This window comes from Glossina fuscipes, unplaced genomic scaffold (assembly GCF_014805625.2).
Source record: "Glossina fuscipes isolate IAEA_lab_2018 unplaced genomic scaffold, Yale_Gfus_2 2, whole genome shotgun sequence".
Classification (NCBI taxonomy): domain Eukaryota; kingdom Metazoa; phylum Arthropoda; class Insecta; order Diptera; family Glossinidae; genus Glossina; species Glossina fuscipes.
In genome coordinates, this window is record NW_023998416.1 from 31,428,892 (window position 1) to 31,456,330 (window position 27,439).

General features: G+C 36.9%; 1 protein-coding gene across 1 annotated transcript in view; it reads right to left on the reverse strand.

The window, feature by feature from the left end:
- Positions 1-27,439, reverse strand: part of LOC119634258 — a 181,111-nt gene that overhangs the window by 41,911 nt on the left and 111,761 nt on the right. The window contains exons 11-18 of the mRNA XM_038028333.1: positions 26,975-27,289; positions 25,102-26,910; positions 24,954-25,046; positions 8,503-8,646; positions 7,119-7,196; positions 3,316-3,498; positions 2,577-3,068; positions 56-2,509 (exon numbers count right to left, since the gene is read on the reverse strand). Of these exons, the coding sequence (XP_037884261.1) occupies positions 56-2,509; positions 2,577-3,068; positions 3,316-3,498; positions 7,119-7,196; positions 8,503-8,646; positions 24,954-25,046; positions 25,102-26,910; positions 26,975-27,289 (5,568 nt within the window). The remainder of the gene's footprint in view (positions 1-55; positions 2,510-2,576; positions 3,069-3,315; positions 3,499-7,118; positions 7,197-8,502; positions 8,647-24,953; positions 25,047-25,101; positions 26,911-26,974; positions 27,290-27,439) is intronic.

Sequence of the window (27,439 nt, forward strand, 5' to 3'; positions counted from 1 at the left end):
AATAGAAAACAGTATGGAAAAACTTTTCTTTAGTTGATTACATCGATTTACTTACTTATAATCTTAGAACACCCCACAAAGGCGTCGCCTTCGTATCCGTCTTCACAGCTACAATAAGCTGAGTGAGCAATTACGGAACATCGAGCATTATATCCGCAAGTATTAGTGCAAGGATTTTCACATTTCTCACGTATACAAGCTTTATCGGCTGGACATTCATTATTAAGAGTACATTCGGGTCGACAGAATGGTGGACTTCCAATATAATTGGCTACGCACGAACATACTGGTCTATTTTGTTTCACTTGACATATTGAGTTTGGCCCACAGGGTGAAGGTGCACAGGGGTTGATTGGTTTTGGATCTGCTTCTTTTGGTTTTTCTTTCGCTAGAGCACAATATATAAATGGATCTCCTTCGTGGCCAACATCACATGAACATATCGGATTATGATTAAGAACCTGGCAACGAGCATTTACACCGCAAGTACCGGGGCAGGGGTCGGCACAGTGGTGGTTGATACAAGCTTGATACAAAGCACATTCTGAACTCACTACGCATTCTGGTTGACAAACAGGTGGAGAGCCCTTAAAGCCAGGCAAACAGGAACAAGCCGCATAACCTTCAGGCGAAATCAAACATCTCGAGTTAGGTCCACAAGGCGAAGGCTCGCACGGATTTGGGGGTACGCCTACCGGAAGATATGTTAGAGAAATTTGTGGTTGAGGACTGCATGATTTGAAAGGGTCTCCTGTGTACCCTTGTGAGCATATGCACATAGGAGCATGATTAACTACACGACAAAGAGCATTTACACCGCATATGCCGTTGCAGACGTGCAAACACTTAGTATTCACACAAGCTTTATCGGCAGGGCAATCCGAATTCAAGACACATTCTGGTCGACATCCTATGTATGGGTTACCAAAGTAGCCTTGACGACAAACACAGATTAAAGTGTTACCTTGCCTTTTGCATTCCGAATTGGAACCGCATTGCCGTTTGGCGCAAGTTTGCGACAAGGCAGGCTTATCAACTAAGGGTATAGAACAGTGTTCGTAGGGGTTCCCGTAAAATCCAGATGGACATTGACAAATAGGATTGTGTTCGTAAACGTAACATAGAGCTCCACGACCGCACGAGCCCGAGCATGGATCCAAACATTTTCGGCCTAAGCAAGCCTTGTCGAAAGGACAATCCGAATTAAATATACATTCCGGTCTACACCGAGGGTCATATTCAGCATCATGACCAAAGCATGGATCGCAAAGAGCAACTCCATCTCCGTGAACAGAGCAAACATCATTAGGACCGCATGGTGAAGGATTGCAGGGATCGCGCGAAACATTTTTTAGAGCGCCAATTGTAATGCATTGATGGAAAGCATTACCAGTGAAGCCGTCAAGACAACGGCATATCGGAGTATGCTGTTGTACTCCACACAAAGCATTTATGCCACACACGGTACCGGCGCATGGGTCTACACATTTTCGATTGATGCAAGCTTGTGCTGGATCGCAATCTGAGTTTATTTCACATTCAGGGTGACAGCCACTTTGGGGATCTCCCAAGTAATCTTGCAAACAGGAACAGAGGGCTCGGTTGTTAAGAACTTTGCATTCGCTATTTAAGCCGCAAGGGCTTGGAATGCAGGGATTCTTTTGCTGCTTAGGTATATCAAGTGCGTAACAAAAGATCCCTGGGTTTCCCGTCAGACCAGCGGTGCAAGTGCAAACGGGATGATGATGCTCCACAAGACAATTGGTACCGTGTCCACAAGCTCCGGGGCAAGGATCATGGCATTTAAATCCAATGCATGCTTTGTCTACAGAGCAATCGTCGTCAACTTCGCATTCGTAAGAACGACAACCCGACAGGGACGTAGGATCGCCGGATAGTCCATCAGGACATACGCAAGTATTTTGTCCATTTCCAGATATTACACATTGTGCATGTGGTCCACAGGGGTTTGTTACACAAGCTGAACGCGGTGCATCCCGGCAACCTAGGTATGGGTCTCCAACGTAACCCGCGCGGCAATAACATTCTTCACGATTAGCCGCTACGTAGCAATCAGCATTACGTCCGCAAGGATTAGGTCTACATAATTCAACCGACAATGAAGGATTTTCGCACAAGCGAAATGGATTGCCGATTTTATTGTCAGGGCAGAAGCAAACCGGATTACGGGTTGAATCACATATTGCACCAATCCCACATGAGTTAGGATCACAAGGATTGACAGGTTCAATGCATCCGCGTATCGTATTAGGACTTTCAACATAACCAGGCAAACAGGTGCATTTGGAAAAGCCGTTCGCAAGAACAGAGCACTGTGTATTCGGACCGCAAGGTGAAGGATCACAAGGATTGCTGGGTAAATCACAAGGTATTTGTGGAGGTTGACCTTCATATTCCGGTAAACAAAAACAGATAGGTCTATTCTCCACAAGACGACACCCCGAATTCGGTCCGCAAGGATTTGGTGCACATTCGCCGCCTTCTGGAACTGAAAATATTGAAGATAGCGACGCATAGTATGCGTGATTACAAAATATTTCAAAATTTATACTTACTGCAGTTTTTGAAAGGATTACCGGTTAATCCTTTAGGGCAATAACAAATCGGATTGCCGTTATCTAATTCACACAAAGCATTAAGACCGCAAGGATTAGGTTCGCATAGATTGTTCGGTGGACTACACGTTATATTTGGATTACCCGCATAACCTGGTGGGCATTTACAAATACCACGATGATTTACTACATCGCACAATGCATTCGAACCGCAGCTACAGGGCGAGGAACACTTTCCGTTCATACAAGCGTGATGTACATCACATTCTGAATCTGACCGGCAGCTTTGCAAAACAGTACAATCTAAGTAAGCATTGCCGACAAAGCCCGGCAAACATCTGCATTCAATACCGTGATTGACCGGTATACATTCAGCATTTTCTCCACACGAATCTTCTTGGCAAGGGTTGATACAACGGCGATTCAGACGATCGCATAGCTTGCTTGGCGGGCAATCCTCATTGTATTGACATACAGGCGAATATTTCGGTGCTATTTAGTTGTATTCAATTTATTTGTGGAGAAGCGGAATTATTGGGAATGGTAACGAATTCATATGTACAAGGGGATTAAGATGTATCAGTTGGGTTTGTGTGTGTTTTCAGTGTATTTTATACACGTGCAAAACAGTTTGTTTGCCATAATATACAGTGTTGCAGTAATTGAAACAAAAGAAATTTAAGATAAGTTGAATTGAGTGCCGGGCAATAAATGTAAAAGGGAAACAGACAACACAAACCTGGCTGGCAGCCTATATAGCCATTACCCTCGTAGCCATAACTGCAGTTGCAATCAGCTGCATGGTTTGTATTCACACAGATGGCGTTTTGTGCGCAAGGGTCATGAACATCGCAGGGATGTTGACATCGTTGATTAATGCACGCCTCAGTGATGGAGCAGTCTGAATCTTCGAAACATTCAACTAAACGAGAGATATAAACATAAAATAGCTTCAATGGGTAAAGCAAAACAAAATTTAAAAATGGTAACTAAAGATGATGAATCAAGTTGATCATTTATCCCAACAAAGATTGCATGATTAATTTCCAGTTAATTGTTAATTGTTAGGTATTGCTTACTTGCTTTTTCTGTGGGCATGCACTTAATGGTGGGATTGCCAAGATGTCCGGGTGGACACGAGCAAATAGGTCGATGCATTTTTGCCTTACATTTTGCTGAGGCGGCACAAGCGTTCGCAAACTCACAAGGATCTTGACACAAGCCCATATAACATGCTTCACTTTCTATGCAATCGTTATTTGATTGACAGGGCTCGGGAGTTTTGGGTGTACCAGGCGATTCTACACGTTCGAGTTTAATTCAGGTTAGAAATGTTAAAGGTTAAATGTTATTAACTATTAATTATTAATAAAAATTAGTATTCTATTTTTTTTTTAAGAAATAATATGTACATATCTATTGCTAAAGGAAATACATAAAAGTCTCAATGGGTAGAATGTTTTATGTACAGTTGAGTATAAGAAAAATGTGTATGTATAACAAACGTGTGCTCAAAGATTTTATATACAGGTGTGCGTAAAATTCTTTTGGATGTTACGCTAATTAATTCAAAACTTAATTCCGGTCGGAGTTTTATTCCAGGTATTAATAAAATATTACATCGACATAACTGTTTTCGTCTTGTAGGTTTACAGAACATTGATGCATATTTAAAATAAACTTCGAATTTTGATTTTTTGTAGTAACGATTTAGCTATTGATTATCCTTAAAGTTGATCTAAGAGAGTAGTTAGAAAATTGCAGTTTTTTTGAAGATATGACAGATTCAACCACCGGCAAATGTGTTTTACAAATGTGGTACCTTTTTCCTTCATTTTGATATGTAAGGAACGCTATATTCCTCTCCTCACAGGAATTCTTATTTCCGCAGTGCACGATTTTTTATGAGAACGAAAATTGATCAAATTTTTTGACGAAAATTTTGAATATATTTATGTTATTAACTGCTTTCGAAAAGAAATTTGGATTATGTTATATAATTTGATCTATGGATATCCTTTGGGGCCTATACAGACAGTTGTCTCAGCTAACCTATTAATATTATTATTATAAATTTAGCCAGAGAATAAATTCTAAAACTAAAGTCCTAAAGTACTAGCATTCTAAGGCTCTCAGCTTTAATACAAATACTACCGCACTTGAGATTTGAACCCACGACCATTGAGTTGAGACTCTTGCCTATTCGGCCACTCAGGCGGATTTAACTAATATAAAACTTTTGTATATTTTTGTTTTACGAATTTTGCCTATGGCACTTAGAAATAAATAAATTTTCATTCTGTAAATTTAAATAAAAAAAGAATTTCTTTCTGTACCCACCATCATCAAACGTTAGATTTTTTTCTCCAAGGAATATCACTTGAAGTGGGCGCATATATATTCGCAAATACCTTTTCGATCAACTGCAATGGTAAGTTGATTGAGAATTTACTCAAATATATTTACTTATTATTCCTTCAAATTCCAACGCCCATGTGAACGGGCGTTTTTGAAATTTCAATAGATTTAAAAGCAATGGAAATTCATTGTGAAATGGTGAATGTATTATAGTAAACTGTAACGTAATCTTACACGCGTTCGTTCGTTAAAAACGAAGAATAAAGTCATTCTTCGACTATAACTTTATTGTATTATTTTCTCTAGAAAATGTTCAATTAGTCTAATATCGAGCGCATAAAAAGCTCAAAAGCCGACGCATTCAGAATTTTGCGAAAATCTATCTAACAACGTTTTAGATGCATCCAAGTTCTGTGCTAAGCTGATTTTACCTCTTTTATTTAAAACATTTTATGATGATGGGTTTTGACAAATTCGTTTTAAACTGAATATTATTTGTCTTGCCCAATAGTCTTACGTTTAAACTAAAAATATACCTTTTACACAATCGTATTCATTGTGTCCATCACCGCGACACTTAAGACGACATTGTCCCATAATACACAATTGGTTAAGGCCACAATTAGTATGAACTGTACAAGTAGTGTTAATCACTGTGACAACTGTTGGAGTTGTGGTGGTAATGGTTACGTTTACATTATTGTATATACTATTGTCTATTGTCATAAGAGGATTTGCATTTGTTGTGACGGATATCATTGGCTCTAGTACTACACCGGGCATAGTGGCCGTCGTCCCGGGTATTTCAGATATTTCAGTTATTTTCTCTGTGATTACTGGAAATATGGTGGAGGAGGAGTCTTCTATAATTTTCGATTTTATAGTGCTCATTGTGTTCGAATCCATAACGGATTTGTTAGTGGTGCTGGCAATGTCTCTGGTTTGGGTTATGATATTAGTTATAATACCGGTGGCTGTGTTTACAATGGGTTCTACCAAATCAGATTGTGTTTGCTTGACGATGGCTGGCATAGTACGTGGATGATCGGTTGGCGTAGTCGATTCAGGTGTTATAACCGGAAACATTGTTAACATTTTCTCAATATCTGAAGATTTTGATATAAAACTCTTATTTGCAGATGATTCATTTTCCAAATCATCTGTAACCATTATTACAGGAAAGGTGATACCATCATAGCGTGGCGTTGTAGTAAACATGGTCGTTATATTGTAATCATCAAACTCGTTAGAAGTGTCAATTCTTGTAGTTTTCATTTTAGGGGTAGTACTCGTGCGCACGTTAAATATACCTTTCACATCTTCACCCCTAGCATAAGGGGTGATGCTGCTTGTTGCAAGAGTTGTTGATGTGTTAGCTGCTTGAGTGGAAGCCATTTCAAAGGCCGTAGTGTCAGTTATGTTATTTTCACCATCACGATAGCCTTTGGGTGGTCCAGATTTCGACGTTGCGGTGAGACCAGCAGCATAAGTGGTTGTTCGGCTAGGCAACGTAGTCGTTTTTATGTCTTCATCTTTTGCTGCTGTTGTGATGCTCATTTTTTCTGTTGTTGTCGTTGCTAAATCAAAAGAATCATCTTCTTTTCGGGTAGTTTTTGCTTTTTCGGTTGTAACAGTTATAAATCTTCCTTCATCTTCCTTTTTAGTAGTTTTTGGTTTGTGCGGCATTGTCGTACTACTCGTACTAATTTGAGTGCCATCCTCAATTTCTACGTTGGGTCTTATGGTAGACTCAAATGTGGTATTAATGGCAGTGGTATTTTTGGAAGTAGTACTAGTAGTATTGGTAATGGTAGTGATAGGAGTTCTAGTAGTTATTTCACTTGTGCTAGTGTTTGCGGTTATGATTCTCTTATCTAAAAACATTTAATATATACACAAGGAATGTTTTTCGCATATGTAGAGGATTTTTCATGGATTATGGAGTGTTTAGGGTAGTGCGGAAATGATAGGTATTGAAGAAAAACATATATACACATTTAAAATTTTAGAAAATCATATATTCACATATTTACAAATATTGTTAGTAGTAGTTTTGTTTGATGTTTTGCAATGAATTTTTTTTTCATTATACATTTTCCTTCCAGTTATTTATTATATGAACAATTTGTTAAAAGCCAAATTAAAAATGCAAGTGAAAAATTATTTATAAAGTTATCGACTTACCCTTGATGCAGGCGCCCGTGGAGGGATCACAAGTAGTACCGGGCGGGCAATGCTCGCAGCCGGGTGTACGGCCAGTGACTAATGTGACAAAGCAAAATTAATTTTTAATAATTTTTTAATTTAGTAGATTTTCTTAGAGACTATATCAGTACACTACTGTGATAAAATAGAACATTCGTCGAAATGTGGAAGAGCTTAGTACAAAGTGCAGAAAAACAAATGTATTTGAAAAGTCAGATGCTACATATTATCTAACCCTTGGCGATGCAGATCTCCATCGTATATTTAAAACCTTGTATTATATTATGTAGCAGCATAGCGTTTTTTCTAGTTTTAATTTTACCATGTTATTTTATCCTTTCCGAACGTTACGGGAATCTTGACACTTTTCTCCTTTATTTGTAACATGCGGCGTGCTATCTCGCTGTACAATCTCGTTTCGGTGGGTGTTACGAATTACGATTATTTATATGACAAAGGGTATTAAATCAAACCGGAAAAATTGTTTTCGAACAGGAACAAGGTAAAAGCGTCGAATAAAACAAGGAAGGCAATGTTCCTTCACATTTAAACGCCAAAAATATCTTTTTTTTGTGGATTTTTGTGTATTGTAGCACAATGAATACATTATTCATCTTTGAAGTATTATTGTACGCAGTAGATTTGTACAACTCGAGGAGCCATTGTTCACGATGATGTAGAAATAATTAATATCCTTTTGAAAATTAAAGAACAATCCTTATACAGTTGTTGTTTTTGTATTCTCTGCACTAACTACACACATTTCCCGTTTGATTTCAAATTTTACTTATCAAAAATTAAATGTCATGCATTTAAGGATTAAAGCTGGTGATTATAATGACATCGAAACTTGCAATAATTACTTAATTCTGCGAACACTAGTGTAATGCTTGACATAAGAGGAGATAAAAATGAAAGTTCATTTAATTCCTCTTTTAAAACATTACTCGTTTTTAACAATCACTCAATAAAGTTGTTCATATAAAATTCAATATAAGGTGTTATATTGGATATGGCTAAAAAAGTGGTTCGATTCGGACCATTTTTGATAGTGTTCGTCCTTGGGCCAAAATGCGTCGGTATACCAAATTCCCTCAAAATATCTCAAAAAGTGCAAAGACAAGATTCCAAGACGGGCACATACGATTAGATCGGTATAATGATATGTATGTTTGTCTCAAATCCTTCTGGATATTGTATTTATTCGTAATAGATTAATATACCCTTGTACAATAAGTAGCATAGACTATAAAAAAGAGAAGAGAGGTAAAAGAAAAGGAAAGCGGCTACTCTGTCCTAGTTCTCAGTTTCCTAGTATTTTCTAAGTTCAATACCACTTTGTTTTTGTGAAAGATGCATTTACCTTGTGAGCATACAGGCTGATGATCGATAACCTTGCATTCTTGTTGATATCCACACGGGTTAGCCAGTGTGCAAGGATCAGTGCAAACTGCATTTATGCAAGATTTTTGACTGGGGCAGTCATGGTTTGCAGAACAACCGATTTCTATACGTTCATCAATTCAAATATAATGTCCATTTCAAAACAAAAAACGAAGAAAAAAAAAGAAAGAAAAAAGCACAAAGAAAAAAAGAAAAGAGACCAATTAGCTTTGCCTGTCGTATAAGCTTCTCATTGGCCTTAAATAGAATGTTCAGAGTAGCATTCTTCTTAAAGTACGAATTACGTTGTGTGTAGAAAAAAAGTGTTTGTCAAGTACTCATCTTGAGTTGTCAAATTACTAATTCGTTAAATTTTAAGAATTCTCTTTAAATGATATTTAAGAGAAAGTCGCTTAGTAATTAAAATAAGAGCAAGCAAATATAACATATACAAGTAAATAAAAACAAAACGCATACACCAGCACCTGTTTACCTTTCTACTCTTACCAGGTTAGTTAAACATTTCTTTCAGGCTGTAGTTACGAAGATGTAAGAAAACTTTTATCACATGACATTACGCGAAATGTTTTCATCTGATTCGTATGATAAAAATTGATACGTTACGAGCAATCGAAGCATAATTAAATTAAATTAAAATAAATAAAAACGTAATTTTTTAACTGCGTCCCCGTTTGCATAGTTGCATATGAAAATACATTTTGTAAGATTTACTACGTGAAAAGGTAAAAACGAAGGAAACCAATAAAACAAATTATAATGTCACTTTATTCTAAAGGATTTTTGCTCAGAAAATTACTTTTTTACTTGAGTTCGTTGTCGTGAAATGAAATAATTGAGAATTCCATTAGATCTTTTTCCGACTTGGTTCCTTTTGTTTATACACCGTTTCAAGTATAAACGACATAGTATGTCGCCGAATGGCTGTAACACGAGACGCGTACCATGATGTTACGTGATGTGCGTTAATTAATGCGATTCAAGTTTTTTTTATTTTTACTACGTTATCGTGCGATAAAATTCGAACAACAGCCTTGTAAAAAATATCAAAATAACTTAAAATTTTAATTATATGCAAATAATTTTCAAAGTTACACGTCGTAGAAGAAGACATGCAGTTAATAATATTTTTTTTTACTTTCTTACCCATAGAAATGGTTTAGCAATTGCTACAAAGGCTTCTATATCTAAGAAACATTAAAAATTTATTCAAAGAAACCATACTCTTGCACAAAATAAAATACAGAGAAACATTGCAACACAGTGAGAAAAAGAAGCAGCCAAAGGGAAACTAAGATTCAGCTCACACTCTTCATTCATTTTTTCTTCATGCAAGGTCAACAAATGGAGAAGTATAGGATATATATACTTCAACTCATTTACTTTTACAAAAAATGCCAAAAAAAAAAAAAAATGTACGTATAACAATAACTTATAGAGTAGAGTAGAGAGAATGAGAGATAAAACGACAACGAAAATACATTCAATTTGTGGTATAACTAGCGGTAATGATTTGTAAATGGTGTGGAATATCATTTCAGTGTAATTGAGAGCAAATAAACAAATAAATATGGCAGAAAACCCGTAATGGTCAGAAGAAATATCCTGATGATGTAGTAGCAAATGTGTTTGTTCTCTTTTTTTGGCCCAAATGGCACCTACTCGTAGGGTGTTTCATGAGGCCGTTTTTTTTTTTTTGCGGAATCCTTAACCTCACATAACACATCATAAGTTGAATTATATTTTTCTGTTGCTTTTATATCTTTTTGCATTCCATTCCATTCCATACATATACGGCTCTGAGTATACGTTGATTTACATGTAAAAAATATTATCAGTTACCTGCTATTACACGGCAAACGTTTGTTGTTAGATTTTTTTGTTGCGTATTATGGCAGTAACACATGGCCGTGTGGTTCACGGTATGACACAGTGTATATTTAGGTTTATGGCGGTTACAAAGCTTATCATAGTGATCGCAGGGTCGTCTACAATGCCGGCCAATGCATGTCTCGTCATCCTGACAGTCATTATTATCGATACAGCATAGGTCTGTTCTTGCCGTTAATTGTGTGGTTGTAGCAAACATCATAGGCTTTTCAGTCATCATAGTCATTAGCGTTGTTAAGTCGAAACGTCTAGTGGTCGCTTTCGGTAAAATAGTCGGTTTAGTTTCAGTGTAATTAACGCTCGGAAGAATTGCAGCTGGTCTTAAGGTCACAAATTCTGTACGAGGGGAAGTTGTTTTCCATTTTTTAATGGTCGCAGCGGCTGGGAAATCTGTCATACTTGAGGAAGTTTCAGCTCGCAAAGTAATTGCGTCTGAGATTGAAGTATATCTAGTAGCTGGAAAAGTTACATTCTTCTTTTGAGAAGTTGTTCTTGTTGTGTAAAACGGTTGCATTTCTGTTGTTGTAATTGAAGGTGCCGCAACTTCAGGATATTTGGGCGTTGAAAGAGTCGATGACTCTTTTTTATTTTCATTCGCTGGGATTGTTGCATTAAGATTATCTGATTCAGTTGTGGATTGAGCTGTAATCATAGGTAAATTAGTTATACCCTTGGGAGAAGTAGTTGTAACATTTTTTTCCTTGAAAGATTCATTTGATGGTGACGGAATTTGTGCAGTAGTACTTTCTACAGTGCCTAGAGTTTCACGGAGAGTTATGGTTGACATTTCGCCTTCAAGAGTTTCGCTTGTTTCATGAAGTTGTTCCCTTTTTGGGGAAGGCAAAGTAGTTTTCCGTTTTTCTGGAAATTCGGTTGATTTCTCTTCTGGAGGAAACATTGATGTTATTTCTGTTTTAGATAGTTCACTTGGTATATAGGTTTCTTTTGATGATTCGGTTACAGATGAAAATTTAGTAACTTCTTTTGGAGTTTCCGTTGTTCTTGCTACTTTGTACGGTGTCGTGGTAGAAAAGATCGTACCTTCTGCTTCTGTTAATTCTCCTGCTGGAGTAAAGGATTCCGTGATTTCAGTTAATGTTGTTTTTTCCTCTTTCGGAAATGTAACATCCGTTACAGAAGATTCCATCGTAGAAGTTTCCTTCTCCGTTGCAAAAGCAACAGAGCTGTAGAGAACGGCTGCGTCGCTAAAACTTGAAGCTTTCTGGGTGGTTTCTGAAAGAAGAGCAGTGGTAGGAAATTCCGTGGCGATGACTTTTGTTCTGGTTGTTACTTTAGTAGTTCGTTCGGTGTCTGTCTCTTCAGTTGGTCCTTGTGCTGTGGAGAAAACACTAGGTGTATTACTGGTGCTTTCGACAATATCGCCTAACTCAGTTTGCATCTCAGTTGTTTGTTTCTCTAATAATGCAGTATTTTGTGGGTTTGATAACGGCAAACTTTCGGGAACTTTGGTTATATCCCCAGTTCTGGCAATGAATTCAGTGGTAACGAAGGAACCTGTGGACGGCGGAGTTTTCGTCTCTATTTCTGATGATGTCGACATGATTTCGGTTAGAGATTTTGGCGTAGTAAAAAGTTTTGAAGTATCTTCCAATTCTTCAATGGTCAAAGTTGCAATTTCCTTGTCCGGGAAAATAGTTTTTGTAGCTGTTGGTTTTAGGGTAGTGAGCTTTTGAATTTTTATATTTGTTGTTTGTTCTTCTTCTTTCCCGTTTTGAGGGATTTCAGAAGTACTTTCTTCAGGTTTGTGTGTATCTTTTCCATATGAATTGAAAAAAGTAGACGTGTTCGGAGAAATTTTTGCGGTTTCTTCTGCACTAGGATAGGTTGAAGAGCTTTCTTCTTTTTTCGAGTGTTCTGTTGTTATGTAATCAGTCATTTCTTTCATGAAGGGAGTGACAGCTACATATGGAATACCAGTTGTTCTTCCAAAAAACTTTGTTGCAAATGTGGTATAAGATTTTTTATCGAATTGCACAATTGTTGGTTGTTGGAATTGTGTTGAAGCTTCAAATATTCGAGTTGTACCCTCGTCCGTTGCATCTTTTACAGTTGTTCGCTTTTCGGAAATGATTTGGGTTGATCGCGTTGATGTTTCGTAATCCATTAATTTAGAAATATCCGTAAATTGCTTTATGATCTCCTCCGTTGTTTGGCGGAGTTCTGTCGACGTGGGAGGAATTGTAGAACGCTGACTTTCAGCAGTCATCGGCTCCTCCATTTCCCTTGATGCAACCTTTGGAAGATCAGTAGTAATCTTTAAACTTACAAGGGGAGAGCTCGTGATCTCGAGAACATCCGATTTTCTGGGTTCTGTTACCAGTGCAATCACTGCAGGTCTTGTACTTGGAGTGGTAGTGGTTACTGAATCTGCCACATTTGTGGTGAAGTTTTCTTCTATAATTTTTGGACTAGAAGCAAGAGTCATTAAAGACGAATAAGCGGGAAGTGTAGAAATTTCAATTATTTCTGCTTCTGTTTCACTAATTGGTTCCTCTAAACCTCCTACAGTTGTTCCGGAGGTGAACGTTGTTATTTCGGTTAACTTTTTACGTTTGTCTATTGATCCATATTGTATAGTGGTGGAACTCGATGTTGGCATGGATGATGTGACAGTTGCATCAGTTGAAAGCTCTCGATATTCTTTCACTTGTTGAGTAGTATGATCCGTTGGGGTCATTATAAATGTGGGTATTTGGAAAAGCGTAGATTGGTGAATTGTTTCAATTTCAGTTGTTAGTTCTTTCTGCGATGCTGTGATAGCTTCACTAACTGAAACTGTTGTTGTTTCTATTTCTTGTTTAGTAGGTTCTATAGTTGATGCCTCGGTTTCGCCTTCGAGCGTTGTGTCTTGTTGTGGAGTAGTACGATCAGTAGACAAAGGTAGGTTCGTTGAATCATTTGTAAACACTTCGTATCCGTTTTTGGCCTTAAAGATGGCTTGTGTTACTGTTCCAGAGTAAGGTGCTTCTTCTGTTGCTTTGGTTATTATCCCATCAACTGTTTCCGTTATTTCAGTAGAGGAAATTGTAAAATCTGTGTTTGTTCGCTCAGTTGGTGATATTTCTAAGGGTTCTTCGTACTTATGAGGAGTAATCGGGGTTTGGGTTGTGCTTATAGAAGTCTCCGTACTTACTGGAACACCCGCTGACAACCTGCTGACAATGGTAGTACGTTCGTCCAATAATTTTGTTGTAAATTGATACGTTTTTGTACTTGCATCTTCGCTCGTGCTAGTAGTGCTTTCGTGATGGTCTGTTGAAGTCTTTTTAGCTTTAGGAGTCGATGTCGGGGGAAATTTAATTTTATGATCTATCGGAGCCCGTTCATTTGTTGTAGCAGTTGAAATCGTGAAGAAGATTTCAGTTTTTTTTGTAGATGACTCTGGCGCTATGTCTGGAATTCGTGTTTTTAAATATGGAATCCCAGCGCTTGATGTAGGTAACAAAATTGGTGGCATAGCACTAGTTTCAGTTTCTTCAATGGCTGAAGTTGTAGAAAATTTAATGGTGGTGATGCCTTCTCTTGGCTCTCCCGTCAGCGCAGTTTCCTGAGGTATATCGGACTTATTTGATGTAGTAGCTTTTAGCGTTTTCGGAGTCGTTGTGTTTCTCTCAGATATTCCTCCACTTGTATCAAATAAATTAGTTTCAGTAATGCCACCAAACGCTCCGTCCGAAATGGTACTTGCAGAAGTGGGCACTAAAGAGCTAAAGTAAGATTGAGTGGATTTTTTACTCTCTTCATCTTGTAGATTGAACGTGCTAGAATACTTAATCGTAGTATCAACAGTTGTTATTGTAGGCTTGTGTGCATATTTCGGCGTAATTCTCTCTTTCTCTTTGGAAATTTTTAACGTTGTGGTTTGTAAAGTTTCTTTAGCAGCTTTTGTAATGGATGCTTCGGTTGTTAAAATAGTGGACCCTTCAGTCAGTCCAGTAATAGCTACTGTTGTTTTTTCATCTCCAGAAACTGTTGGTGGTTTCATTGCCGTCTCTTTGATCGTTGAAATTGCTGTGGGTATTGCAGTTGTTATTAAGTGAGCTTTCAAGGATGCTGCAGTTTCGAATAATGGGCGTTCAGTTTCCATCGTTGTTTCTCTTAGCTTTTGCTCATCTGTAACCGATGTTTCATACAAAGCAGGTCGCGTTGTGGATTCTGGCGGCCTTGTAGTGTCTGAGATACTTTTGGTTGTTTTAAAAGTTGGAACTGAACTTTCTTGAATTGTGGAAGCAATATTTGTTGTGATTGAGATAGTGTCGGGGCTTAGGCTATCATCAACCACAGATGTTTTAGTGAAAACCGTTGGTTGCGTAACATCAAATGCTTTTTGAGTAGTAGCAACCGAATCCGTTGTTGTAATCAGCTCTTTTATGGTTTTCGTTGAAATCTCGTCCAAATGAAAGGGCTTAAAAGTTTTCGGAGTTCCGTGGACAATTTCCTTAGTTGTTTTTTCAATGAAATCGGTAGGTATTGTTGACTCTAACGGAGGACTAGTTGTTTCAAACTTCAAAATTTTTTCGGTTGATGTTATAAGTGGAGCTTGCGCAATTATCTCCAGAGTTGTTTTTCCTGTGGAAATCTGTGTAGTTGTTCCTAGAAGTTTGATATCGCCTTCTGTTGTTTCAGCAGATGTAAAAAAATCCGTCTTGAGTGTGATTAGATCGCTTTTCTCTGTTGGTTTGTGTAATTCTGTTAGTGATGTAGCAAACGGCATTTCGGTTTCAGATCTTGCTTGTGTTGTTTCTAAAGTTTCATGTAGGTAACTGTCCTTTCCAGTTACATTAAATGTTGCAAATGTAGTTGGTCCGTGTTCCTTGACAATATCTTTTTCCGTCGCTGCTTTGGGAAAAAGTTCAGCTTCGGTTGTAGTTTCAGCGGACTTTGTAAAACTTGTGTTAGTCGCTGGTTCCATGAACGAAACAGGTACTGTCTGAGCACTTGTTAAAGAGGTTAGGTATGTGATTGCTTTTGTAGTTTCGTCTGTTAACGAAGATGACGTCGTTACTTGTTCGCTTTCAGTGGAAGTTTCAGCTCTTGTTATTTCCTTAGTTGTTTTTTCAATGAAATCGGTAGGTATTGTTGACTCTAACGGAGGACTAGTTGTTTCAAACTTCAAAATTTTTTCGGTTGATGTTATAAGTGGAGCTTGCGCAATTATCTCCAGAGTTGTTTTTCCTGTGGAAATCTGTGTAGTTGTTCCTAGAAGTTTGATATCGCCTTCTGTTGTTTCAGCAGATGTAAAAAAATCCGCCTTGAGTGTGATTAGATCGCTTTTCTCTGTTGGTTTGTGTAATTCTGTTAGTGATGTAGCAAATGGCATTTCGGTTTCAGATCTTGCTTGTGTTGTTTCTAAAGTTTCATGTAGGTAACTGTCCTTTCCAGTTACATTAAATGTTGCAAATGTAGTTGGTCCGTGTTCCTTGACAATATCTTTTTCCGTCGCTGCTTTGGGAAAAAGTTCAGCTTCGGTTGTAGTTTCAGCGGACTTTGTAAAACTTGTGTTAGTCGCTGGTTCCATGAACGAAACAGGTACTGTCTGAGCACTTGTTAAAGGGGTTAGGTATGTGATTGCTTTTGTAGTTTCGTCTGTTAACGAAGACGACGTCGTTACTTGTTCGCTTTCAGTGGAAGTTTCAGCTCTTGTTATCATTGGGGTTTCTTTAATTCCGCCCATGACAGTTGTTTTGCAAGTTTTGAAACGTCAACGGGTTGGCTTTTAACGTCCTTTTCGGTCGTTGTTGCAGCTACCTTATATTTTGGAGTAGTTGAAAATTCTTTCATTGTCGTTTTTTCCGTAAGTGTTTGAACAAATTCGGTACCAACGGCTTCAGTTGTGTCTTCAGTTCTAGGGGCATCTTCAGATTGTTTAGATACGTAGTACGGTGTTGTTATTTCTAATAGCTTTTTGCGTGTTGCCATAGTTTCCTCTGTTTCTCCTGTGGTCGTAAAAGCTGTAACAAGTTCATGAGCTGTTGTAACTTCTGGAATTGAAAAAGTATGAACTGTTCCTATTTTGGATACCTCTTGTGTTATTGCTTCCAACCCGATTTTGATTGTTGTTACATCATTTTCTGTACTAATTGCGACCTTAGTGGATGAAGCGAGTCTAGCTGGTATTGCTGTAGTAGTTTCTCGAGCATTAGTTCGAGTTTCAGATGCTTCAGTTTTTATTGCAGAAGTTCCTGTAGCTGTAGTCTTAGGAGATTCTGTAGTTTCCAATTCTTCCTCTGAAGTTTTATAAAAGCTTTTGGTAGTTTCAGACAGACTGATGTCTTTCATTTCCGTTATATCACTTGAAGTTGTCGCCATAGGAATTTCACTTATCATATTAATTACTTTTTCACCGTTATTTCCAGGTTTTGTCCCGTAAAACGCCTCTTCACTTACGGCAATGGCATTGTTTGTTGTCAGAGTTGTTGCCGTTACATCCCTTTCAAATGTTGCGGGAGTCGTAGGCTCAGGAAGATATGTTTGTTTGCTGATTCCAAAAGTTTCAGAGGTTGCAAAAGGCGTTTTTAAGTTTACAAAAGTAGTCGACATCTTTTTTATTGTTCCAGCAAATGTTTCACTTATCGTGGTGGCTTTTCCTTCGACAGAACTTCTTTCTGTTAAAAAATTTTCGTTGATAGTAGAGGTTTCTTTCCCTAAAGTGGTTGAATTGATTTCTTCTGGCGTTGTCGAGGTTATTTCGGAGACGACAGGAAGGCCAGTTGCTTCAGTTGTGCTTGAAACCTCTGATGATGATATCTTCTCAGTCTTAATGTTAACTTCCGCTACTGGCGTTATGGATGCGATCGCAAATTCAAATACTGTTGTTTCTTCGGAGGGACCACTTGTAACACTAGTTTCCATTACATCGACTTTCCTTTCGGAAGTGCTAGACGGAGTTTCACTCGTTGGGCCCGAATACTCAAATTGATCTGGACTATCAGTTTCTTCTGCAATTGTTACTGCTGTAGATAACTTAGTTTCTGTTTTCAATTCCCCCATGGTTGTTGTTGTACTGTATGGAATTCTAGAAATTTTAGTAGTAGTTGGAATGCGGACTTTAGATTCTGTTGTTTCAGAAATCTCAGTTTTTCTCGAAGTTTCAAACTTCAATTCTCCTTCTAAAGTAGTGGAGGGCATTTCGGTGATCCCTTTCGCGCTTAAAGATATTTCCATTTCATATGAAGCTTCAGTTGTTTGACCTTCTTTAATCAAATCTCCCGGAGCATTGGTGCTTGTAAAATCAAACGGGTGTATGCTAGCACTGATGGTTGCCTCTTGTTTCGTTGTTATGAATCTTGTAGTTGTAATTGCTTGATTGTCATAAGTGCTTGCATCCGTTTCGAGCTTACCTTGTGGAGTTATGCTAATATTTGTAGTTGTCGGTGTGTGATATTCACTTTCTTTAGATAAATTTTCACTTGTCGTTGAGATTTCTGGACTTGGTGACTTCGTTGATAATTCAGTTTTGGCTGTCTCTGGCGTACTAAAATCGTAAGGCCTTAAGATTGTGGGTTCAGTTTTTTTGAACAATTTTCCTGTTGCTTTTGTTGCTTCAGGGCTTAGAGTTTGTTTTGACGAGATTGATGTAGTTTTCAAGGGCATTATAGTACTTGCAAAAATTATTGTTGATGCGTCTTTTTCTGCAATACTTGTAGCGTAAAATGCTGTTGTTGTTTTGTCTTCAATATCTCCATATACTTGTTTGGCTGCCGCTGTTGTGCCAAAAGTCGGGGTTTGCTTTGAGAATTCGGTTTCAAGTGCACCTGATCTTATTGTAGTTCTAGGAATTGTTATCATTTCATCCAAATCATGTGAGCTTACTGAAGAAAACGATGTTGTAGTCTCGGCAGTTTCTTCAATTTCTTCAGAAAATTTTTCTGTAATCATTGTGGATTGGAGGTTGATGGGTTGTTCAGTCAATTCAGTTCTCTTTTTGTCTTGGATTGTGGAATCCATAGCGTAAGACGGTGTAATTTGCTGTTGATCTGTAGTCAAACTAAAGTCCATTACTGTCAATGTCGTTTCCAGCGTTTTCTCGTCGATTATCGATATACACCGGTGGGTTTGATTTCCAATAAAACCGGACGAACATATACAATTGACAATCACGTGTTCTTTTGCTACGCAAATTTTAGATTCTGTGCATTCATACCGGCAAATATCTAGACAAATATTTTCAGTACTGCATCGTTCCATAACAGAGCAATCGTCATTGATGGAGCAGCTTTTGTTGACTCCCACGGTAGGAGTGGTCGTTGCGACTGCTTTCACCGCGTAATCGATTTTCGTCCACGTATTTCACACCATTGATTGGGAATATTTTTTTTTTATAGTGTAATTAGTGGCAGAGTGAGTTGTGTTGAATAGGAAGTAGTTCGAGTTTTTTTGTGGTTACAGAATAATTTTAAGTAAACGAGAATTTTTTTGTACATATTTGTAAAGAAAAAAATAATATATTACAATTTGTTTTAAAAATCATTATTAAGACTTAATAGAAAATTTATGCAAAAATATACAATTTGCTTATTTACACAAACGGGAAGTAAAACGGTTTAAAGTTTTCAATAAAGGAATCTACCAAGTTTCCTAAGTCCTTTTAAACATCCAATTAGGAAGAATTTTAGGAATTATTAAGCTAGAGTTTTTAATTCGCTTTAGGGTTCCATACAAAAGGCTTAGTTTTAGTATTATGTATTTTTTTTTGTTTTGTACATAATGTTAGCTACAAGCGTTTGCGTTCGGAGGTTACCTTTTACTTTTATTAGTAGGAAGTTTTTTGTTGAATAAAATTATAATGAACACAAGAATTTATATGTTAAGTAAATTGAAAAAGCTTCGTTTTCAACTAAGTGGTTAATGTTGAACAGGAAGAGTTTGGGTTGGTTTGGGTGTACAGAAGGCGAGACAAAGATAGTTCGAGTTTGAATTTAAGGTAAATTTTGAATTTTATTAAAAAATATTATTTTTTTTTAAATTATCTGTGGTGAGCATGAGCGTGTGTGAATGTTTAAAGGATATATTATTTAAGTTTGTGAAGTTATTATTGATTTCCATAGATGATGGTATTTTGGATATGTAACGGACGGACGTTTCATCTTGAACTGTATGTATGATGAATTTAAAGGCGTTTTATTACTTATTCAAAATATTTTTAAAAAATAAGGTAAACAAGAGTGAGTTTATTGATTTGTTTTTGATGTTCATGTTCTGTGTTTCTTGTGTTACTTTCCACTTAGAGGGTATATTGATTAAGAGAAATAGTCAAAGGGATTTATAAAAAATAAGAGATATTAAGAGAGATTTTTAAAGAGAAAGAGAGAAAAAGAAAGAGATACTTTCCCTTTTTGGCAAAGTGCACACGTTCAAAATTTGATGATCACACAAGAAACTTGGAGCGAAAACAAAGAGTGATGGAAAGAGAATGAGTAGAGGCGGAGAGACAGAGAGAAAGAGAAAGAAAGAGTTAGGTAGAGAAACTGCGAATTTCTTTTTAAGAGAGTTACACACAGAGACAAAGTGATTGATTCATAGCTGTCAGTTTGTTTTGTTTTTGTTTTGTTTTTACCTTTTTGACATCCGTAACGGCTATCGGCAATAAATCCGGGCGGGCAAAATTTACATATCGGTTTGTGATCCTCGACAATGCAAGGTGAATTCGGCGCACACTGAGCAAATTCGCACGGATCGACACATTGATAATTACGACAAGCCAAACCAGTCGGGCAGCCGGCATCTCTTAAACAAATTGATACCGAAGGTTGACAATCTTTCATGCATATGCAAAGTGGTCTATGATTTTGTACTTCGCATGATTTATTGGCTGAGCAAATAGGCGTTCGTCCAACAGGTACTATACATGGATTACGGCATTTCCCTTCAGAGCAGGCCATATTCGAAGCACAATCATCATCACGATAACATTCGCGCTTTTCGGGAGCGCAAGTCAATTCTCCATATTCGTTCACTATAAAACCAGTTTTACAGACACATAACGGTTGATGTCGTCGGGTTTCACACTTTTTATGACCCCGACATATGAATTGGGGATTTTGACATGGATCTACACATTGCCCGTACTCGCCACACTGTAGGCTATCTGGACAATCATTATCGCTGGCGCATAATATCTGTTCCTGAGGATCCCGTGGTTGGCTGGTTGATTCATCTGTGCACTTTGGATCCGGTTTGCATTCAACTTGTGGACGGCCGATAAAGCAACTTGGACATGAACAACGTGGTCTATGCAGTACGGTTTTGCAAAGTGCGTTGGCGCCGCAAGCACCTCGTAAAGTACAAGGATCAATACAGTGTCCCTGCTCGCAAGACTTCTCACTGGGGCAATCCGTGTCGACTTTACATTGTTCGGTGTCTATAATAATTATATGAGGTGTTGTATAAAGGAGAAAGTGAGAGAAAGGTTGTTGGGTGTTGTTGTTGTTTTTTTGTTGCTGTTGATTGTTGCTAATAAGCATAAACTGTCTTCTCGTTATAATTCTCAAACAGTTAATGCTTTCAAGAAACAGTAAAAGAGCAGAAAAAGACTACAAAGCGTCTTCTGGCCTCAAGGAAGGGGACATATGTAAACAAAAAGTGGTGTCAAGCAATAAAGTTGAGAGTTTGGTGTTGTGTGTTTCAGTTGAATAAAACTAATTTGGTTGTTTTTTTTTTTAATACTAGCGTTACGTTAATTGGGTTAAGATAGGAACTTTTTGGCTTTTGGGGAATTTTGTGGTTTAGAAAAATCTTTTTGTAATTTTAATTTAAAGTTTAGTGCTTAAAGTGTTTTGGTATATTTTGGTATAGTTTTGGTATAGTTTTTTCATATTAATTTGCTTTTTAATTAAAAGAACAGTAATTTTGAGTATTTATTAGAGTTGACGATAAAGTTAAAAACCATACTAATAGTTAAAAAAAAATAAAAAAATAAACAAAAAAGTAATAATAATTACATATTTTCAGAACTGTGAAGGGGAGTCATCTCACATTTGGTTTATATTTGCATTTCTTTAGTTAATTATTTTTAATTACGCTAAATTCACAATCTAACGATAAGTAACCCAATTTGTTTTTTTTTTATTAAATCATTAATATATAAGAAAAAGAAATTTCTGGGAAAATCGCGACATCCAACACATGCGCTCTGCCCTTACGCGAGACACGTTATTGGAAAATTTTTGATTTGTACTTTAAGAAAAACTGAATTTTGTTTTTTGCTAGGTTTTCATTTTTAAGTTAAGTGAAGTTAGAGGAGCTAAGAAGAGATAGTGGGAGAGAAATATAATTTTTTATAAAAAGAGAGAAGAGAGAAGAGAGAGAGAGAGAGAGTATTAAAAAGAAAAAAATTTTCCTCCTCTTGTTTTTTGGTTGTATGCTATTTCTTGTTGTTCTATATACAGTGCTCTTAAAAGAGACATTAATTAGTAAAACCATATTTCGATAAGGGGATAAAAAAAGAAAGAAGGAGAGAGAGACAGAGAGTGAAAGGAGGAAGGAAGAGCTCAGAGTGAAAGCAAGGCAACGGAAGACGACGAAAAGGGATAGCTATAAAGAAAGGGACAAAGACAAATTCGTATTATACACATTAACAAAACATATTTACAACTTAAACTAGAAGAGAAAAAATATCAAATAAAATTTTCAACAAAATACCGAATTGTTTTGGTTGTTGTGCTTTAATCAAGGGTTAGTAATATAAAATCTTTAGTTACATATGTTCTTCTTTTTTTAAAAATAATTTATACAGTGCCCAAGCTTAAACTGTATATACATATGAAAAAATAAAATTTCTCTCTTGAAATAACGGTTTTAATAAAATAATCGTAACTTGCTTGTTACACAAAATAAAACAAATATTAAGACGTGCGGTTATATATGTGCGCAGATTGTATCTTTTAATGTATACATTTAATAGATAAGAATTTATTTTCTCGCACTATTTGCATATGTGAACTATGTGTGAGAATGGTCCCGTCCACAGTTCCCAATCTGAGACTTCTACAGGTTTCTGTTAAAAGCTTTAATTCTTGCATTTTCTCTAAGAAATCTCAAAATCGTTTTCTTAATTTAAAAAGAAAAATTTGAATAAGAAGCAAAAAAAAAAAAAAATATATATATATATATGTATATATATATATATATATATATATGTAGGATTTATGTTAAGGGAGTGTAGGAGCTGATCAAAGGAACATTTTTGGAATTTTTCAATATTCACTATTCATTTGTGACCAATTTTTGTATAATTTTTTTATTATTCAATATTCGTATCGCTATCGCGGCGTTTTGTAAGTAGTTATCGCGTTTTGTTTTCGTTTCTTTTTTTTCATTGAAGGTCACTCTACTTGATTATTGAGAAATAATTGACTAAAAGATTTTTGCGATTAGGTTGTGTGCGTGTTAGTTTTATTAAAATTCATTGTAATTTTACTTTCTATTATTAGTTTGGATCTGTGTTCATTTTAAAATAGGTTTATGGTGTGTCAAATTCTAAAGAACGTCCTACATTTAAGAAGTGCTTCTTGATTAGAATTAGGTCTACTGACGTCTACTGTCATCCTCTGATCTGAACCCATCCGAAACCATCGGAAGAAGTAACTTGTTTGAACACTATAAGAAAGCTGTTTAGAGCGAATATATGTTGCTGAATTCTCAAGATCGAAAAAAAGCGAGATTGTCGCGTGACTTACCATTCCACAGGCCTCTGCAGAAAGCTTTAATATTCAATGGAAATGAGCCACTCACTTATCTTTCCTCATTTTTTCACAAGGGGCAAAGACTCCTGACTGCAAAACCTTTCTTATTGAGTTATAAAAATTCTAGGATATTATTTAAAGAATGAGAGGGAGGGACACCCTGTACTGAGATAAAGATAATAACAATTGCATGGGAAAGATTGGAAAGGATGAAAGTATCCTCTCCCTCTCCACAAGTTCAAAAAAAAAGTAAAAAAATAAGTTTCACGTTGTGATACAATTTTCCCGTTAATGTAAAGACTGTATTACATTAAAAATACGTTATTACTATATCAGAGAGGAGTGGAGGTTGAAAGATTAAAGATTATTCAGAAAAATTTATGTTCTTTAAAGGTTAGTCTACAAAAAGTGATCATGGTTCTTTTTTGGTGGAACAATACGGTTCTTTTTTGGTAGAGTCAAAAAATACATATAGCTTATAGTCACGACAACTATGGTAACTATTACGATAGGCTGCTTCGAAAATTAGTAAGTAAACAGCGATCCCTTACTATATTTGCGAGGACAGCTTTGCAAAATGAGAATTCTATACTCTCTTTACAAATACATCTTAGAGAGACGCGAAGACACGAATTTCAATTCAATTATTTGCATCCATGATAAGAAGAGCTGCTTAATGTTTGAGATTAAGAATTTAGGTAATTTTTCGCCGCTTTGCTATATTTTTCGGATTAAGGTGACCGAAGCGCAGATTTTATTGCCTTAGCACTTCAATTTCGTTTTATTAACATTTTCGAAGATGATTGCAATCTTATTAGATGTAAACGATAAACATTTTGCATTAAAAAACAGATTAATTTCAAAGTTCTTCTTGCATCCTGGAGACGTTCGCTTAATATGCATGAATAAGCAGTATTGAAATGTGGGTGTGGTTATTAAAATGTAGTGGTATGAGAAATGGAGAGAGGTTGGCTAAAATTATTTAGTTGTACTTTAAGGAGTGTGAATAAAGGGAGGGAAATTTGTGACAGTGTATTTTAATTTCTTTGTTAATGTGTGGATGTTATTGTTTTTTCTTTTTTTTTATGTTTTACATATGTGAAAATAAAAAATCTTGTAAATTTTGCGTTAATTATTGATGAATTAATATTTAAAAACTTAAAGGTAATTCAGGCACAGATTGGGAGACCGCGATAGCGACAGCGACATTCCACGAAAACCTCCATATGCGTATGAATAAAAATAATAAAAATTTATTTTCCTTCGGTTATGTACCAAAATCTAAGTAGAAAATTTTTTAAAAGTAAATTTTAAAAATTTATGTATAATATTTTATATAGAAATTCATTTGCGTGAGTACCAGTGTATTGCATTAAAACGTTTTTCATTTTTATGTGTGTTTCTTGATATCTAGCTCTTCTCTTCGTTATTAAAAAATAAAAAATTATTCGAACAATTAAAGTAACAGCAAACTTCAATGTTTTAAAATCCACAAAAGAAACAAACAAAACTGGATTTAGTAAATAAACACACTACTGTGTAGAAAAATTTGTTGGTTAAAAAAGTCTAAAAATATCTAAAGAAAAAAAGTAATTATTATTAATCAATTTTTATTAAACGACACATTTTAAAATTTGAAACCAAAGTGTTAAACTAAGCAATTTTTTCAACGGTTACTCACACAATTTTATTAAGAAAATATATATTCATATAAATTTCATTAAAAAATCTAAAGATTTGAATCTGAATATTTCTTGCTGAATAAACTTTGAGATGTTATGAAGTATCCATAGATAAAGCAACGAATTTATGTACTTACCTTGTTTGCATACATAATCATAACCTTCACGTACGCATTCACCCAATTGGCAACCTTCAGTACGACAATCTATTGGTGGTTGGGTTAGGAAACCTAAAATTTCAGAATTTGTAGTGACTTTTCACATGGTTTCTATTTAAAATCTTACAGTGGACATAAGGATCCCCGTTTGGATATTCATCGGGACAATAACATTGAGCTTCGTTGTGTTGCAAAACACGGCAGGCAGCATTTAGTCCACATGGCTGATCATGACAGGCATTTACTAAATGATCTTCACAAACACAACCTTTTTGAGCATCTCCTATGCAACCTTCCATGCACGAGCATTCGTAACTTCCAGGTACTTCCGAACATCTTGAGTTAATTCCACATGGGTTGCTGGCACAACCGCCTTTTAAAGGTTGACATTCTGTGAGTGGATTGCCAAAAAAGTCAGGTGGACATGAACATTGTGGTTTATGATTCATGACGCGACACTGAGCATTTGATCCACATGCTCCGTACTCTAGGCAAGGGTTACGACATTTGCCTTTATCACACTTTTTATTGCTTTCGCAGTCATTGTCATGCTGACATTCGAATTGTACGCATTCTTTTGTCGGCTCGCCATCATATCCATCAGGACAATAGCAAAGCATACGATGATCGGTTACTGTGCACAAGGCATTGCTTCCGCAAACCTGTTTGTCTGTACATGGGTCTGAACATTGGCCTTTAGTGCAAGTCTGATCCATAGCACAATCGTTATTAGTCTTACAGCCAGCTACACATGCTCCTCTCTCACAAAGTTGTCCCAGTGGACAAGAACGATTGGCTCCGCACTTTGCACGGCATTTGCCGCGTGTACACACTTGACTGCAAGCGCAATCCGTTGTTCGAGAGCAAGCTTGAGCGCAATAGGTTCCAGTTTCATCACATTCGCATGACGGATTGCAACGTTGAGCCGGCAATTGACAACCGGTAAGTCCGTCACCCACGAAACCGTTGGGACAACTACATTGGACGCCATGGTTAACGACCAAACAGCTGGCACATTGTCCACATTGACCGAGTGAATCACAAGGATTTTTACACACTTTGTTTATGCAGGTTTGATCAGGTGCGCAATTTAAATCGTTACGACAACCAATCTGGCAAATGCGATTTTCGCATATTTGTCCTTGCGGGCAAACAGAATCAACATTGCATACAGTACGGCAAATACCACGCATACAACGCTCATCGTTCAAGCAGTTTTGATCATTGCGACATTTCTTTTGACAAGTGCCACCATAACAAAGTTGAGTTGAGGTACAATCCGCATTTGAAGAACATGTAGTGATTAAAGATTTACAAGATACTTCGGCATCTCCTAGCAGACCGATGGGACAAGAACATATTTTCGTATGATTAATGACTTCACAAACAGCGTTTGTTCCGCATGCTCTTGCATCCGCGCAAGAATCAATACATTGCTGATCAAAACAGGATAAATGTGTTTGGCAACCTTGATCAGATCGACAGCCGGGAACACAAGAAAGACCCAGACAGACTTCATTGTTACGACAATCGTCATCTCGCCGGCATAATGGTTTACATGCTCCATTCTGACATCGTTCATTAGACAAACAGCCGGTGTCTTCGGCGCACAAGGGACGACAGACTGATTCAAAGCAAGCTAAGCCATAGGGGCAATCACGATTTTCATTACATTCTTGCGGTGGAGAACGGACACATCCCACCTGAGGTGTGGGATTAGGAACCATTCCTTCTAAACAATTACAAGTAGCCCGATGGTTGGTAACCGAACAAGCAGCATTTGGCCCACAGGGGTTTTCCGAGCATGGGTTGACACATTTGTCATTCCGACACGATTCCGAAGCACTGCAATCGTCATCGCTGTGACATCCAAACACACATTTGTTGTGCAAACACACATGACCCAAAAAGCAGTCGTTGTCCACGCGGCATGTTACTAAAATTTTATAGGAACATATTCCTTAGATTTTATTTAACGCATTTCAAATATTAATACTTACACATGCAATTTCCATTTAAACATTTTTCGTTTAGAGCACAATCCTGGTCGCCAGAACATTGAGGGAAACACATTGACTCATAGCAGCTGTAACCAGCCCCACACTCTAAATCGTTATGACAAGACATTGGTATGCGGACGCACTCCACTTCAGGATTCCCCGTAAAACCAGCCGGACAAGAGCATTGTTTAAAATGTCGTTCGATTGAGCATAAAGCATTCATACCACACGATTGAGGTTGCAAGCACGGATTAATACATTGTCCGCCTTGACACACCTCTTGGCCTGAACACTCAGTATCTAATATACAAGCAGCTAGAAAATAGAATGTCTTATATTTACTATATATTTATACAAGTGCCAACAGCGGTTGCCACCATATGCCTGCTTTGAGTCTTGAAATATGTCACTTGGTGGTTAGTATTCAAGTCTTGCATTCTCCTTTATGTGAATGTGTAAGCTGTG